This window comes from Lepidochelys olivacea, assembly GCF_965140295.1.
Source record: "Lepidochelys olivacea isolate rLepOli2 genome assembly, chromosome: 7".
Classification (NCBI taxonomy): domain Eukaryota; kingdom Metazoa; phylum Chordata; order Testudines; family Cheloniidae; genus Lepidochelys; species Lepidochelys olivacea.
The window spans coordinates 72,414,183-72,430,631 of record NC_140417.1 but is presented as its reverse complement, the minus strand read 5'-3'; the positions used below and the strand labels follow the sequence as shown (position 1 = coordinate 72,430,631).

The following is a 16,449-nucleotide window of genomic DNA, read 5'->3' as shown; positions in this document are numbered from 1 at the left end:
AAAAAAAAAACCCTATTGTCTAAGGGTGACTAGAATGATAATACTAATCAACTGCTTTTATTATTAGCCTGAAACTTTTCAAAGGTAGTTGCTGCACTTATATAAAGAAACATTGCAATCTGCAAATACTCTGTAGAGAGATTCTCCTGATTTTCCTGATACAAAAACCTAACTCTGTGTGGTCTCGGACAATGGTTCTCAACCAGGGACCTGAGGCCCCTGGGGTGTCACGAGCAGGTTTCAGGGAGGCCGCCTAGCAGGGCCCAGGGCAGAAAGCCAAAGCCCTGCCACATGAGTTTGAAGCACAGGCCTTGAGCCCCGCCACCCAAGGCTGAAGCCGAAGCCTGAGCAATGTAGCTTTGCGGGGGGTTCCTGTGGCGTCAGGCCCTAGGCAATTGCCCTGCTTGCTACTCCCTTATGCCGGCCCTGACTTTTATATGCAGAAAACCTGCTATTGTGACACAGGTGGGCCATGGAGTTTTTATAGCATGTTGCGGGGGGCCTCAGAAAGAATAAGGTTGAGAACCCGTGGTGATTAAACTTGCTTGGAGTATAATTGAATGAAAAGGTCAGATAATGCTGATGATGTGACAGGATACTTATTGAAAGGTTTCAGGCAAATGTTTATAACAACGTAAATTGAAGTCTAACAGATCTTTAATAAGTGAAAGAAAAGATGGTTTTGAAAAGAGAAAACATTTCTGTTTGCATAAGACCTCTGTTTTCCTTAAGCAATTCTATGGGTAGGGGGGAGAATCTGAAGTCAAGTTGCATGGTTCGAAGAAATAAGCAATGATAGTTGAAAGCAAGTGCTTCTAAACTCACTAGTTAGCCTAGTAGATGATGATGTTAGTGTTTTCCCATTTAACCCCTGGTTTTTCTCTTTGGGCCTTGTGAAGTGGGGTGGAGTGTCCACATCTCCCACTGACATCAGTAGGATCTGAGTGTGCTTAGCTTAGTAAAGGATAAGGCTCTTAATACCTAGTAGACTTAAGTGTCGTCATAGCCATGTTGGTCCCAGGGTATTGGAGAGAAGGCAGATGAGGTAGGATCTTTTATTGGACCAACTGTTGATGAGAGAGAGAAGGTTTTGAAACACACAGAAGAAGAGCTCTATATGGCTCGAAAGTTTGTCTCTCTCACCAACAGAAGTTCATCCAATAAAAGGTATTACCTAACCCATCTTGTATCTCTATGTAGACTTAAATCAGTCTTCACGAAGGACATACAAGCATAATAGTTTACCTCCTAAGCAGATCCACCCAATAAAATGGACTGTGATAATAATAGCTTATTATTTGGGGTTCAAGTATTTGGTCAGCCTATGCATTCAAATGAACTTTTGCTTAAAGATGTGTTGTATCCTTCTGATATTTTTGAAATGGAAAAGTGAATATTCCTTATATGCATGGCAGCTTTCTTTGTCCCAATAACATATTATTCTCAAAGGATGAAATGGATCTTTATGCCAGCTCCATTTAAGTCCTATATTTTAAATTTCATTTTAAACTATTTTAAGGTCTTAAGTAGGACTTCGGTGGTACATATGTGCTGCCCCCCCCGCACAGGAGTAAATGTCGTCATCCACTGTGAGAGCATGTTAAAATCCAGGAAACAGCATGAGTAATCTGATTTTATGTTCAATTGCATCAGCAGAGATCAGTTTTTTTCTTGATGAATAGGGTTGACTGCAGAATTTAAATTGCACTCTCTGATAACTTTACAGATTGAGGTTGTTCAGGGAACCATAACTAGTGTGTTTGGATACATGTAAATGTCCTGGAATTACAATCAATACCATGTATCTGTGAATGGGAAATTTTATATTGAGATTTGGCGTTTGAGCCATTCTTGCCATAAAATGCAAATCTTTAATCATTAGGGTAATTAACCACTGGAACAATTTACCAAGGGATGTGGTGGAATATACATCATTTAAATAAAGATTGGATACCTTTCTAAAAAATATACTGTAGATTAGCCACAAGATATGATCTTGATGCAGAGATTACTTGATGCAAGATATGATCTTGATGAAACTCTATGGCCTTTGTTATGTAGGAAGTTGAACTAGAATAGATGATCATAAGGGTCCCTTCTGGCCTTAAAAATCTATGAATTGGGACACAGTTTTTGGAAAAAACTTACTGGAATAGTGGAGTTGCCTGAATTCCAAGTTTCAAAATTAGATGATTTTATTCTGATTTAATGAAACAGAAGACATTTTCAGAACCATTTACTTCAAAGGTTCAACTTCTTTCCATTAGACAAAACCCATGCCCTGTCAGTTTTTTGTAGCAAATAATGTAGTGTTACAAAATTAATATACTTATATTGACATGATGACCTACTATATTTGAAATATTTTTTGCCTTGTAGTTTTGCCATGAAATGTCTATAAAATATGATATCAGGAAATTTATTGTGTGAACATGGCACCATGATATTCAATTAATCTAATCTCAGTATGTCCAAGTCAGAGCTGCCTATATTTCTGATAAATATGTACGTTTATTCCTGTAAAACAGCAGTGAGATGGAAGGCTGGTTTTCTTTCTTAACTAGCATGTTACCAAGTTTGTTTCCAGTTCCAGAATCTCTCTTGCTGACGATAGTGAAGGAACCACAGAAAGAACACAGCCCAAACTAACTGGGCGAGGCCTTCAGAAAAGCCATTGAGCACATTCTTAAGTACTTTCCTGAACTGGAGCTGCAAACTGCAGCCCTAACAGTTGGGGTGTGGGAGAAGTTTACTTGTAAAAGTTGTAAATTCTATGTAGAAGTAATTAGACAATAAACATGGAATCTCATGATGTCATTTTAAAATCAAATCAAAATTTTAAGCAAAGTGGAGAATTAAAGAGTGTTTTTAAAATATTTTCTTTGTTTCTAACCATATAGTATTGAAATTGTTTATTTTAAATACTCCTCACCACTTACTCTGTCATATTGCATATTTTTGTGGCATTCTAATATATTGGAACTAGAGCTGTCAATTAATGGCAGTTAACTCATGTGATTAACTCAAAAAATTAATCGCAGTTTTAATTGCACTGTTAAACAATAGAATACCAATTTACATTTATTAAATATTTTGGATGTTTTTCTACATTTTCATATATATTATATTCTGTTATAATTGAAATAAAGTGTATATTTTGATTATAAATATTTGCACTGTAAAAATGATAAAAGAAAATAGTATTTTTTCAATTCAACTCAGACAAGTACTGTCTTTGTCATGAAAGTACAACTTACAAATGTAATTTTTTGTTACATAACTGCACTCAAAAAGAAAATAACGTAAAACTTCAGAGCCTACAAGTCCACTCAGTCCTACTTCTTGTTCAGCCAATTGCTCAGACAAACAAGTTTACATTTACAGGTGATAATGCTGCCCTCTTCTTATTTACAGTGTCACCAGAAAGTGAGAACAGGCATTTGCATGGCACTTTTGTAGCCAGCATTGCAAAATATTTACGTGCCGGATATGCTAAACATTCATATGCCCCTTTATGCTTTGGCCACCATTCCAGTAGACATGCTTCCATGTGGATGATGATAGTTTTAAAAAAAAAAAAAACGCGTTAATTAAATTTGTGACTGAACTCCTTGGGGGAGAATTGTATGTCCCCTGCTCTGTTTTACCTGCATTCTGCCGTATGTTTCATGTTATAACAGTCTCGGATGATGACCCAGCACATGTTGTTCATTGTAATAACGCTTTTACTGCAGATTTGACAAAACACAAAGAAGATACCAATGTGAGATTTCTAAAGATAGCTACAGCACTTGACCCAAGCTTTAATAATCTGAATAATTTTCAGATTATTAAATAATAATAGATTTTATAATAATAAATAATAATAGACTAGATTTTGGCCTTCCAAAATCTAAGAGGGACGAGGTGTGGACATGCTTTCAGAAATCTTAAAAGAGCACCACTCTGATGTGAAAACTACAGAACTGAACCATCAAAAAAGAAATTCAACCTTCTGCTGGTGGCATCTAACTAAGATAATAAAAATGATCATGTGTTGGTCCACACTGCTTTGGATTGTTATTGAGCAGAATCTGTCATCAGCATGGACACATATCCCCTGTAATGGTGGTTGAAGCATGAAGGGGCATACAAATCTTTAGCGCATCTGGCATGTAAATATCTTGCGACACCAGTTACAACAGTGCCATGAGAACACCTGTGCTCACTTTCAGGTGATATTGTAAACAAGAAGTGGGCAGCATGATTTCCTGCAAATGTAAACAAACTTTTACATTCTGGGCAATTGGCTGAACAAGAAGTAGGACTGAGTGGACTTGCAGGCTCTAAAATTTTACATTGTTTTATTTTTGAATGCAGTTTTTTTTTTACATAATTCTACATTTGTAAATTCAACTTTCATGGTAAAGAGATTACACTATAGGACATGTATTGGTGAATTGAAAAATACTATTTCTTGGTTTTTTACAGTGCAAATACTTGTAATCAAAATTAAATGTAAAGTGAGCACTGTACACTTTGTGTTCTGTGTTGTAATTGAAATCAATATATTTGAAAAAAGTAGAAAACATCCAAATATATTTAAATAAATGGTATTCTATTATTGTTTAACTGTGTGATTGTGTGTGATCACGATTAATTTTTTTATTTGTGCAATTAATCACAATTAATTTTTTTGATTGCTTGACAGCCCTAGTTAGAACATAACCACTGTAGTTTTTTATGATTTTTTTTGTATCAAGTGTAGGATTTATATTCAGAACATAATCACTGAAAACAGTTGAAGATTAAATCAGAAAAGATTTTGTTTGGCTGCTAATGTTAACTGAATGTCTTGTTATGTTGCTCCCACAAGTCTGCTTACTTTTATTATTGACCTTCACTTCTGCCTGTCCTTTGGTTCCTCAGAATACCTAAATATCTATGTAAAGGGCTTCAATTTGATAAGCATTGCAGCTGCATTTGTTGAGAAGCTAGAAGGTCAAAGATAAATTGTAGGTTGCCTCAGTGGTCAGCTCGGCAGACTTTTGGCATCTGTCTCCTTACTAAATTGAAGTAGCTGTGTGGCAGTTTGACAGAACATCTTGCACAAAGCAAAAGTGGCTTACTGGATGAAAATATGCAGTTGCAAGTAATTTATCAATTACTTTAATTTAAAATGGGGTTTGCAGTGCTTTGAGTTTGATTTACAGTGCAGTTTAGTTGGATGAATTCTTAAAAATTGTATTAATGGTTTCTTGCCGTGGATTCTTATATTGGTAAATTGATAATCTACATTCCACTCAGGGAATTGCTTTTTTGTGATCTTGTCATACAGAGCTCAAGAAAAATTCCAGTTAATATATATCATGCCCTAACAAAACCTATTCTTTTTAAAACTACAAAACTCTGTACTTGAAATAAATGTTTCCATGATGTTGCATATTGACCAATTCACTTTAAGTTTCATGTTAGCAAGTACAGGTGTTAATGAGACCTCACCATTAAATTAATATTTGATATTTCTGGTTATACATAGAGACAGTTGATACTCTAGGTTGTTGTATAACTGTCTATTAATATTTTCCCAGTGTCCTAGTAATTTCTATTAGTGCGTTAGCGGCAAAGTGTCCTGTGGCACCTTATAGACTAACAGACGTATTGGAGCATAAGCTTTCGTTGTCGAATACCCACTTCGTCGGATGCATGTAGTGGAAATTTCCAGAGGCAGGTATGTATATGCAAACAAGAATCAGGCTAGGGGTAACGAGGTTAGTTCAATCAGGGAGGATGAGAAACCAACAGAACTCTACTGGCCATCACATACAGTCCTCAATTATAAAACCTCTCCAGTGCATCATCAGTGATCTACAACCCATCCTGGACAACAGTCCCTCACTTTCACAGGCCTTCTACTACATGCATCCGACAAAGTGGGTATTCACCCGCGAAAGCTTATGCTCCAATATGTCTGTTAGTCTATAAGGTGCTACAGGACTCTTTGCCGCTTTTACAGATCCAGACTAACATGGCTACCCCTCTGATGCTATTAATTCTTTGTCTCCATGTTGGAGATTTGAAAGATATTTAATTGTATGATGCATATGCACTTGAGACATGATTTGTTCATGTGGTGTTTGGACTTTTTCTTGGTAGGGAATGTTGCATTTATTTAGATAAAATATTTTTGTGTGTGTCTTTAGTTCATCTCCTATCCCCTGCCTTCAGGAGAAAGAGCTCTGCTCTTGCAATTGAAAACTTGGCTCTGGAATAGATTCACTTTCTCAGACAGAGAATAGAAGTCTAGGGTCTGATTTCTTTTTTATTTTATTTATTTATTTTTTTTCTTCAGAGGTTCTAAGCACCTAAAACTCAGATTGCAGTCAATGGGAAAATGTGGATCTCTGCACCTCTGAAAATAGGGCCTTTGGCTTGTCAGGATGTGTGGAAGGTGGCTGACCTTACAGCCCTTTTGAGCACTTTGCAGACAAGTCTGGTGTGGGAAGAAAAAGTAGGTGGATTTAAATGGAGTTTTTGGAAACTAATAAACGGAGACTGTTTAGTGTGTGTTAAGATTTGGGTGTACATATTAATATAGATGAAATTTGAGACTTAGCTCGCCAATAATTTTTTGGGCAAGATTTTTAAAAGCATACATCGTTGTCCTAATTTTGCTCCCATTCATGTTCATTGTAAAATTCCCACCAACTTCAGTGGAAGCTTGGTTAGGGCAATGGTGTGTGCTGTTGAAACCCCCACTCTCTGTTACTATAGTAATAAGCTTACTGCCATAAAAAATGACCTACTGCTTTATAATTTATAGGGAAGGCCTAAGAGGTTGTTTGTACATTTGTTTGGGGGGGGATTTTCATGAAGATTTCATGCTTGCTTTTGATGTTATAATCCAGCTAGTTCTGTAGTCATTCAAGGAGCCCTCCGGCAATGTAATTTATTTTTAAATGTGAAACACTTTTAAAACCCCAACAATCTTTCAAGTGTTCATTCATCACAATGTCACCCCACCCCCAAAGGCATGTACCTCCTTCCCTCCCTCCCTTCTGCAGGGACAACAACTTTAATGCTGTTTGGAAGTCTTCTAATTTGATCATTTAATCTCTTTGGACACTGAAAAAAAAAAGATATATGAAGTAAACTGCATAGTGAGATTACATTTGGATGCATTTTCATAAACTGATAAATGTAAGGATTTAGGGGCTGATCCGAGGACCACTATAATCAATGGGAACTTTTTCACTCACTTCCATGGCCTTTGAATCGGGCCCTGAGTTTCTAGAGATGTTTCTGAGCCTCAAATGAACAGAAGTTTCCTGTCCTAACTGTCTCAACGTTGCAAAGAACCAAAATGTTTCTCTCATTCTGTTTTGTATTGTTAAGTGACTTACAAAAAGTGTGGCTGCTATATCACATTTTTGATCTGTATTGACAAACTCACTAATTAATAAGAAGCCTACATGGAGATTGTGAAATGAATCCTAGCATATTCATCCAGTATTTTCACTCATTGTTTTTTTCACTTAAATTGCCACTCCAATACTTCATTTGGTGAAACTCTGATTTGAACAAACATTAATTGTGATGAATTCAGAATTATTCTGATTGGAGTGAGCATGGATTTGGGGCTAGTGTCAGGGTTACATCTTTCTTAACAAGTAAGTATGGAACCACTGGCTTAGGGGAGGTGCACTGATTTACATTCTCATCTAACTAGCCTTTGCCCATGAAATCCTTTTTTCCACTTATTGCCATGGAAAAAAGTTTTAATAATGAAGGCTTTATCTTAAATATAAACAATTAAATTGGAAACGAAAAAATATTTTATATAAATGGACTTCTTGATTGTAAATATAACTCTCCATTGCTTTAAGAATGAAAAAAAAAAAAACCTGGAACTGGGAGAAGGAAATAGGAAATCAATTAATAGATTCTAAGGCCAGAAGGGTCCGTTTGATGATTAGCAAGTCTCTCATGTTTAGGAAATCCACCCAAATACTTCTGAAAAGATGCTCTGTGTTGGTCTGAACTCCACTCAATTGAAATCAATTATAAAAATCCCATTTACTCCAGTGAGAAAATTAGGCCAACAATGAGCACTGCTATTCCAGTTCTTGGCTTTTTCTGTACAGAAGCTGTCTGTTATCCTGAATCGTTGTTGGCTTTGTGATGTGGACGGCCATCCACTGAACATTTTGGTTGAGATTAACAAATTTATTTGCAACCTAAACATTATTTCAATTTAAATTGAAGAGGCAAAAGGCTAGTGTGCGCATTATTAGTCCTGTATATAAACTGTCTCAGATAAAGAGCACAAATATTAAAATAAAAAGTCAGAAGTTTTTAGAGGAAAAACCTTTAACAGACACCTAATTTGTTTTTATTTGTTTTGCTGAGTCAACTTGCCTCCTTAACTCTACAATCACTGTACTTTATTAGTGCCTGCAGTAACACCATTTTAAAATGGGGTGTACAAGTAAAATTTGTTTTCCTGAAGTCCTTATTTACAGGTCCTCCCCACTGTCCCTCCCGATTAGTGAAACCAGGAGTAGAGACTAACCTTCTCTTCCCTCCTCCCCAATTAATTTTTTTATTGAATAATAATTTCCCAGTAAAATTAATCTGTTCACATTGAATATACTCGCTTCACATAGTTCTTATGTAAGTCGTCTTTTCTAAATATGAAAAATCTAATCCATTTCAATACTAGAAGGCTGAATTCACCTAAAGCTTTTTGCTTTTGAAGCAGGGTTGTCTTTATGTTACATGGAAGTAGATGAATAGCATTCTGTCACTTTGCATTCCCATTCCCAGCCAATTTTGCTGTACTTTAAGAATGGCTTTCAGAAATGAGATCTTAAGCCCCAAGGGCTTCTACTGTATCCAACATCTTTTAGTGAACTTCTTACTGAAGGCATATTGCTTCCAAAGCCCCCTATTTTCTTCCCTCCAGACAAATTGCATTATGTGTTACCAATAACAATGCCATGTCATTTTGTAGGAAACCAAATTAAGCAATGCAAGTGCAGGTTGTTGGAAGATAGATGATGCAGTAAAAATAGTATTTTGGTTAACACGGAAAGAATGCATTCACTTAATGGCTAAAAGTAAGGACGTTTCTTTTTATTTCTTAGATTTTCATAAATGGATTTCTGTATGTCAGAAGTAGCCCTCTTGGTAATTTAAAGTACAGCTTTTCTTGTTTTTATTTTGTTTTTTAATCCAAAGAAAGGGTAGCTGGTGTTGTGTTTTCCCCTTGCAATGAAATTTCTGAAGGCCAATGTTATATTATTTCCGTTCCAAACATGATCATTGAAGTGTAAGTAGATAAAATTCAGTTTTGACTGGAGGAGTTAGATGGCTTAGGGTACTGGAATTTGGATTTGCAGCTTTTAACTTCTTGGTTCCTAGTGCCAGTCCTGTGCAGAGCAGTATCAAAACAAACCCTCTTTAATATCTGCTAGTCCAGGCAGCCAGTATGTAATGAATTAGTAGTTTCAGCTGCAATTCCCAAGGACAGGTTTCTTTTTTTAACATTACAAAATCCCTGTAAATAGGACTAATTGGTGTTCTTGTTGGCAGTCTCATCAGAGAGACCAAGCATGGCATAGATATAGCAAGCAAATGAATTTTTCACCCCAGAGGTGATCTCTGCAATTCAAAGTTGAAAAGTATTTGTGGTATAACATAGAGAAGCTTGCATTCTTGCTGCCCATACTGTAGCTTTTCTGTAGATAGATCCTAGTTTCCACGATTGTCAGTCTGGTACCTTTCATGAGCACTAAGGTCATGAAAGAATTTTGAAATTAATGAGCAAAGCAATAACAATATCAGTGTAAACTTCTCCCACACTTTCCCGTCAATATTTGTCAATCCTGAGCTTGGAGAAAAGAAGGTAGACTCCATAGTTTGTGCTGCTTTTAAGTTCTGCGTTTTAAGTACAAGGAACAAAGTGTGTTCTAATATTGGTCCCAGTCCTGCAGTTGGATCTGTATGGGTAGACCATTGTGTTTGTGTGGAATCAGATTGACTCCAGTGGGATTCTGCACAAGCCCCTGGGTCTACCCATGTGGCTCCAGGTGCAGAATCATATATTGGAAACTTCTGTTTTTTCAGTTCTCCAAAAAAAAAAAATTTCCCCCCAAATTTATGGTCTCTCAAAATATTTTGGTGAGTTCATTCATCTCTAATTTAAAATATTGAGTTTCTGTTGGGTTTGCTATTCTCTGAATTAATTTTAAGGTGATATCTACTAGTATTTGTAGATGTACCTGAGCTCAGATCTGTCTCTTTATGAAGTGATGTATTTAGTCTTGTAGGGATGAGGTTATCCAACAGATGCTTTACCAGCTTTTCTGTGGAACAAACATTGGCCTTGGTGCCAGTTTTTAGTTAGCAGTACGGAAACACAGAGGTTGCCAGATTCTGGTTGCCAGAATTAAATAAGGAGAAGTTTATTTCAGTCGTTTCTTTAATTTTGTTGTCCATGGTAGCACAAAGGGGAATTTGAGGAGTGGGAGGCTGTGGGACATGTGGTTCTAATTAACCCATGTTAGGGAATAAATGAGTCTTCCATAGATGGGTATATATTTGTCAGTTAAGGATAACTTTTTATTTATTATCATATAAGTGATTTGTTATCCACAACTGTCCTCTTACAAGCTGTTGTTATAAAGTTACCAATGCTAGAGCAAATGTACGTTATAATGCATTTTGAAGGAAGTAACCGTGGCTAGGTTGAGGAGTAGTTGTAGATGATCTGTATATTTACAAACCAAATAGAATGAAAAAGAACTAGAGAAACATATGCCCTTTGTCACATTGACCACTTTGTTTGTATTTCTTATGCCTTTTCCTCACTTGTCATCTGCCTTTTGTCATTTTAGGAGCCAATCCTGCAAACAAAAGTGTACCTTTTCTCACTTGAATAGTCTTACTGAAATCTATGGGGAATACTTCTCTGAGAAGAATTAAAGAGGTGTTTCTAGGATCAGTGCCTTTCACTGTAAACTGTTTGGGGCAGGGACTATATGTCTTTACAACTCCTGATATATTTTGGGTGCTTTTGCAATATAAATAATAATGTAATGGAGGATAAATAGGGGAAAAACAGGGAAATATGTTAATTGGTTTTTTAACAGATTTCTCTGAACTTCTAGTTCTAAGGCAGGAGCAGGCAAACTTTTTGGCCTGAGGCCCACATTGGGTTTCCGAAATTGTATGGAGGGCTGGTTAGGGGAGGCTGTGCCTCCCCAAACAGCCAGGTGTGGCCCGGCCCCCACCCCCTATCCAACCCCCACTGTTTCCTGATGCCTGCCCGCCGGGACCCCTGCCCCATCCACACACCCCCTACCTTCCCCACACTTCCTGTCCTGTGACTGCCCCTGGACCTCCTGCGCCTGACTGCCCCCCGCTGGCCCATCCAACCCCTCCTCTCATTCCTGACTGCCCCCCCCAGAACCCCTGCACCATCCAACCACCCCTTCTCTCTGTCCCCTGACTGCCCCCAGAACCCCTGCCCCTGAATGCCCCCCCACCTCCTCCCCATCCAACCCCTCCTCTCATTCCTGACTGCCCCCCCCCGGGACCCCTGCCCCCATTCAACCCCCCTGTTCCCTACCCCTATCCACACCCCTGACCACCACCCCGAACTCCCCTGTCCTCTATCTAACCTCCCTGCCCCCTGCAGTGCTACAGCCGAGCCGCCCAGAGCACCAAGACAGGCAGCCGCGCTGGAGCCAGCCACGCCACCACACAGCACTGGGTCAGGCTGTGGCTCTGCAGCTGTGAGCCCGGCAAGAGCTCGCTGCCCCGCCGCCCAGAGCATTGTGCTGGCTGCACAGTGAGCTGAGGCTGTGGAGGAGCGGAAACTGCAAGGGAGGGGCCGGGGGCTAGCCTCCCGGGCCAGGAGCTCAGGGGCCAGGCAGGAGCGTTCCACGGGCCGGGTGTGACCCTCAGGCTATAGTTTGCCCACCTCTGTTCTACTGGCACCTATTTCTAAGGAAACTGATAACATATTAAAAGGTTTAGTGTCTTGGAGAACTGAAGATTACAAGGAGATCTGAAGCTTTAGTTGTGTACTATTATCTCATTAAGGATTTTTTCCCCTTTAAAATAAGGATGGGAGTATTCTTCCATTTAATCAACCAACCAAAATAATTTGTTGTTTGAGCCACTTAATACTAGTGGGATTAAATTAACCCCACTCTGGAGGGCCAGTGCAAGGCTATCTGTACCACTTAAACCCTGTAGAGGTTCCCCAAGGCTGTCCACTGGCTGAGCAACCATGCAGGTATGCCTCATGCCCCCAGGGTGCTGCTGAAAAGGTCTCTGCACTCAGCCTGCATAGACCAGCATGTAAATACAACATTGAGGGCAGGCCAGGGGAAGGCTGTATATCCACACCCCATACAAATGCTGTGGAAGGTCTGTGGTTTCAAGCTTGTAGCCTGGAATAGTGGCTGTGGAGGGGCCTTGGAACCTGACACTTGGTTGTTGGGTGGATTTTTTCTCCTCAGTCTCTCTACTTCATCTGCTTAAAGCTAAAGTATTTGGGCTTTATGCAGGCAACGAGGATTTTAACTAGAGTGTGTAAGTACTACTAACTGATTAAAGAGAGAAAATTATGCATTTGATTTACAGCCCTCTTTGAACAGAGAAATCACATTTGTTTTCCATGTTACTTTTCAATTTAAATGGGTGTGACACTTTTATCTTATTAAACATCTAGAGAAGCCTCTTGAAGTTATCCTTATTACTTTCAAAATCCAATCAGATCACTGTTATTAAACAGCTTAATTATTACTCTGTGTGCCATTGAAACTAATACAGTCACTTTTCTATCTTTCTTTTTATTCAGATTGTTTGAAGGGCGGTCGCCAAGGAAGCCTGAGAAGCTTAAAACCCTTTTCTGCTACTTTAGAAGAGTCACAGAAAAAAGTATATCCTCTTATTAGTTCATTTCTTTTGAATGCTGTGAAAAATGCCTTAGTCTGAGTTGCAAAGCAAACACATAAAGAATGTATAATAAATGGAAAAATCTACGCCAATACAATGTTATGGTGAAGGTTTTGAACAAAGAAGTCAAGAAATTGAAAAATATTGGTTCCCACAGGAACTGTAGCTTTGCCCTGAGGTACAGACTATATAAAGTGTTAAATTATTATGTAAGATGCTAACTGCCATGCACATGCACACGTGTTCTCTCTCTCTCTCTCTCACTCACACACATGCTTTAACACTTTGTGTATGTATATGTGAGAGGATGCAGTGTAGTAGCTGTGTCAGTTCCAGGGTATTAGAAAGACAAAGTGGGTGAGGTAATAACTTTTATTGGACAAAATTCTGTTGGTAAGAAGGACAAGCTTTTGAGCCACACAGAGCTCTTCTTCAGCTATGAGTACCTTTCCCAGACCTGAAGAAGAGCTCTGTGTGGCTCGAAAGCTTGCTTCTTACCAACAGAAGTTGGTCCAATAAGAGATTTTTACCTCACCCACTTTGTTTCTCTAATGTGCGAGGGTATGGCAGTTAGCAGAATATTCAGTAATTAAAATATATGTATTATCTTAATTATTCCATATGCTGCTAACTGCCATTCTTTTTCTTGTCCATAAAAAAGGAGAGAGAGCACTCACGCACATAGCAGCAGTTAGAAGCATATAAATACACACTCTCACTGTCAAAATAATGGTTTCCGGGGAACTGTAACTTTGACTTTACTGGCTTAAGTGTGTCCAAAATCTCAGCTCTGATATTGCAATAATGCAGGTTTTTTCATTTTTTCCCCAACCACTTCTATCCCCTTCTTCCCCAAAAGCTCATAAGAGAGCTGACCCATGTTTAAAATAAACCCACTAAATGAGCGACCCAGCGAGATGTTGGGCACCCTCAACTCCCATGGAACTTAACTGGATTTTAAGGCATTCAGCCGCCTGGCAAGATAATGCTCAGAATGTGTGTAGCTGGACAGTCCAATAAGATTATATAAGCTATCTGAGATTCAAGTTAATGTACCAAGTTAAAGCTTCTTACATGGTCATGGAGTTGCACATTCACATAAACGTGTAAAAACACATGTATGTGGCTGAGCACTTACTGCAATAAACATGTACCTATGATGCTCTAGTTGTATGCATAATCATTAAGGCTAAGATTTAATAACGGGTATTTTTAGTAAAAGTCATGGACAGGTAAAGGGCAAAAAACAAAAAAATCACGGCCTGTAACTGTCCGTGACTCATACCATAAATACCTCTGATTTAATCTTAGTGTGGGGGGGGTGCTGTGAGGGGAGGAAAGCCCCGGGCAGCCAGTGGCAGCTCCGGCCACTGCTGGGGGCAGGAGGGGAGTCCCAGGCAGCTAATGGTATCTCTGGCCGTCCTAGGATGACTGCAAGGAGCCCCTGAGCTGTGGCTGCTCCTGCCGCCCCGGGACTGCTGATCAGGTAGTCCCCGGGGCCAGCTGCATCAGCCACTGCCCAGGGCTGCTCCAGCAGTGGACGGTGTGGCTGTCCCCAAGGCCGCCCAAGCAATTGGCCCCAGGGCTAGCTGCTCAAGCACACCAGCTGCTACAGAAGTCACGGAGGTCACAGGAAGTCATGGAATCCGTGACTTCTGCGACAAACATGGAGCCTTAATAATCATTCATACAATATGTATCTTAATTATATCTGAAGTATCATATCTTGGTCTGGTGTTAGATTTTCTGATGGCATACTCCATATGAACATCATGATGTTTTCTACTCTTAAACTTTATTTTAGAAAATCATTTGTTCTAACATGTAGAGAATAGTAATTTTCCCTCATAACTAACTCATACCAAGTCAGAAGCATTTGTTTTTAAAAAAAGACATTTTTGAGGTATTCAGGTGCAAAATGGCATTAAAAAAAGCTACTCCCATACTTGGGCCAAAAAAAGGTTCCCATTTTATCCGACAGGTTTCAGAGTAACAGCCGTGTTAGTCTGTATTCGCAAAAAGAAAAGGAGGACTTGTGGCCCCTTAGATGCTCAGATAAATTGGTTAGTCGCTAAGGTGCCACAAGTCCTCCTTTTCATTTTATCTGACAGTCATTCTTTTGACTTGAGGATTGATACTGCCACCATGAAAACTAGTAGAGCCACATCCTGTCCTTCATATACCTACCAAAGTCTCATTTGTGAATAACATCTATTGACATCAAGGTCAAGAGTAGAATGTGACCCAGGCATATGACTTTGTGTATACCTTATTACATTTTCACACGTTAGTGAAAAGATGTTTACATGCAACCTGAATTACAGCAACCTCTTACTTCTAAGTTATACAGCTGCTCCGCCTCTTTATGTACTTAAAATCATTTGGGATTATGTTCTATGTAACCAGTGAATTGGAATTTTTTAAACTATAATTCCAAATAATATTTAATGGGATTCTCAAATGTTCTTCCTTGAATTAGTAACTTACATTGCACTTTCAAACAGACTCTGTCCCTTTTATTTTCTCCCCTCCCACCCCCCCGTATAATGAATTAAGACTGAAGTAATTTAGCCCTGGAAATGAGTGGAAATTAAATGTTTAATTCCCCAGCCCTTTTATTATAAATAGTAATTGAGTTCCTTGTAACAGAATACATTGAAGCGTATGCAAACCAAAGCTTAGTACTCAAAATGTATGCTTAATTTGTGAAACATCACCTCCATAATACAAGAGAACCCTTGTGGGGAAACACTTGATTAATACAAGACCTTCTCTTTAAAAAATTAAGCTAACCTTTTTAAATAAAATTCTTTATACCCTCATAACATTTCTAACAGTATTACAGGAATATTTAACACTTTCTGAGGAATATTTTATTCTTTCCAAAAAAATAGGAGTTCTTAAAGAATAGAAGTTTTAAAATTATGTTTTTTATTTAGATGATACCACCATTGTTTCTAATAGTTTCTAATGTTTCTCACTCTAAGAATGCTTTTCCACAGAAAAAATGGAATTGCTTTCTGGACAAAGAACAGATTGAATAAAATAAGTTTCTTCCAAATATTCAAAAACTGATTTTTTGTTGCTGCAACTAAAACATATTTTTAGTGAAATAAAAGGAAGTCACATAAATAGAGGTAATCTCTTATAATATGCGTCTATACACATCTTTTTTTCTGTTGAGGGCTGGAGTCCTCCAGGAATCTTCCTATTTCCTCTCTCAAATGCTTCAAGAGATAATGAACTTCCTTCCTCTGAAATCCATCAGTCCTTCATGTTAATCAGCCAAGATTCTTGGCTGAAAACGTACGATGCTCCCCTACTACTTGCATGTAATGCTTCATGACCTACTGACTGGAGCCTGCTCAGGATCTGAAGTCTGATTTTTGTCTATGGCAACACATTCTGCTCTCGCCTGAGCTTCCAAGCCAGTCTCATGATGTTTACAGCTTAAGTGGAATATTTGAGAAACAACGTGCTTTCCTTCTTTGGTCTGGTATT

At 38.5% G+C, this 16,449-nt stretch overlaps 1 protein-coding gene across 6 annotated transcripts in view; it reads left to right on the top strand.

Moving 5' to 3' along the window:
- PARG (poly(ADP-ribose) glycohydrolase) overlaps positions 1-16,449 on the top strand; it is a 126,400-nt gene that overhangs the window by 72,849 nt on the left and 37,102 nt on the right. For all 6 annotated transcript variants that reach the window (XM_084633595.1, XM_084633594.1, XM_084633592.1 and 3 more), the window contains one exon: positions 12,851-12,930. In XM_084633595.1, the coding sequence (XP_084489721.1) occupies positions 12,851-12,930 (80 nt within the window). The remainder of the gene's footprint in view (positions 1-12,850; positions 12,931-16,449) is intronic.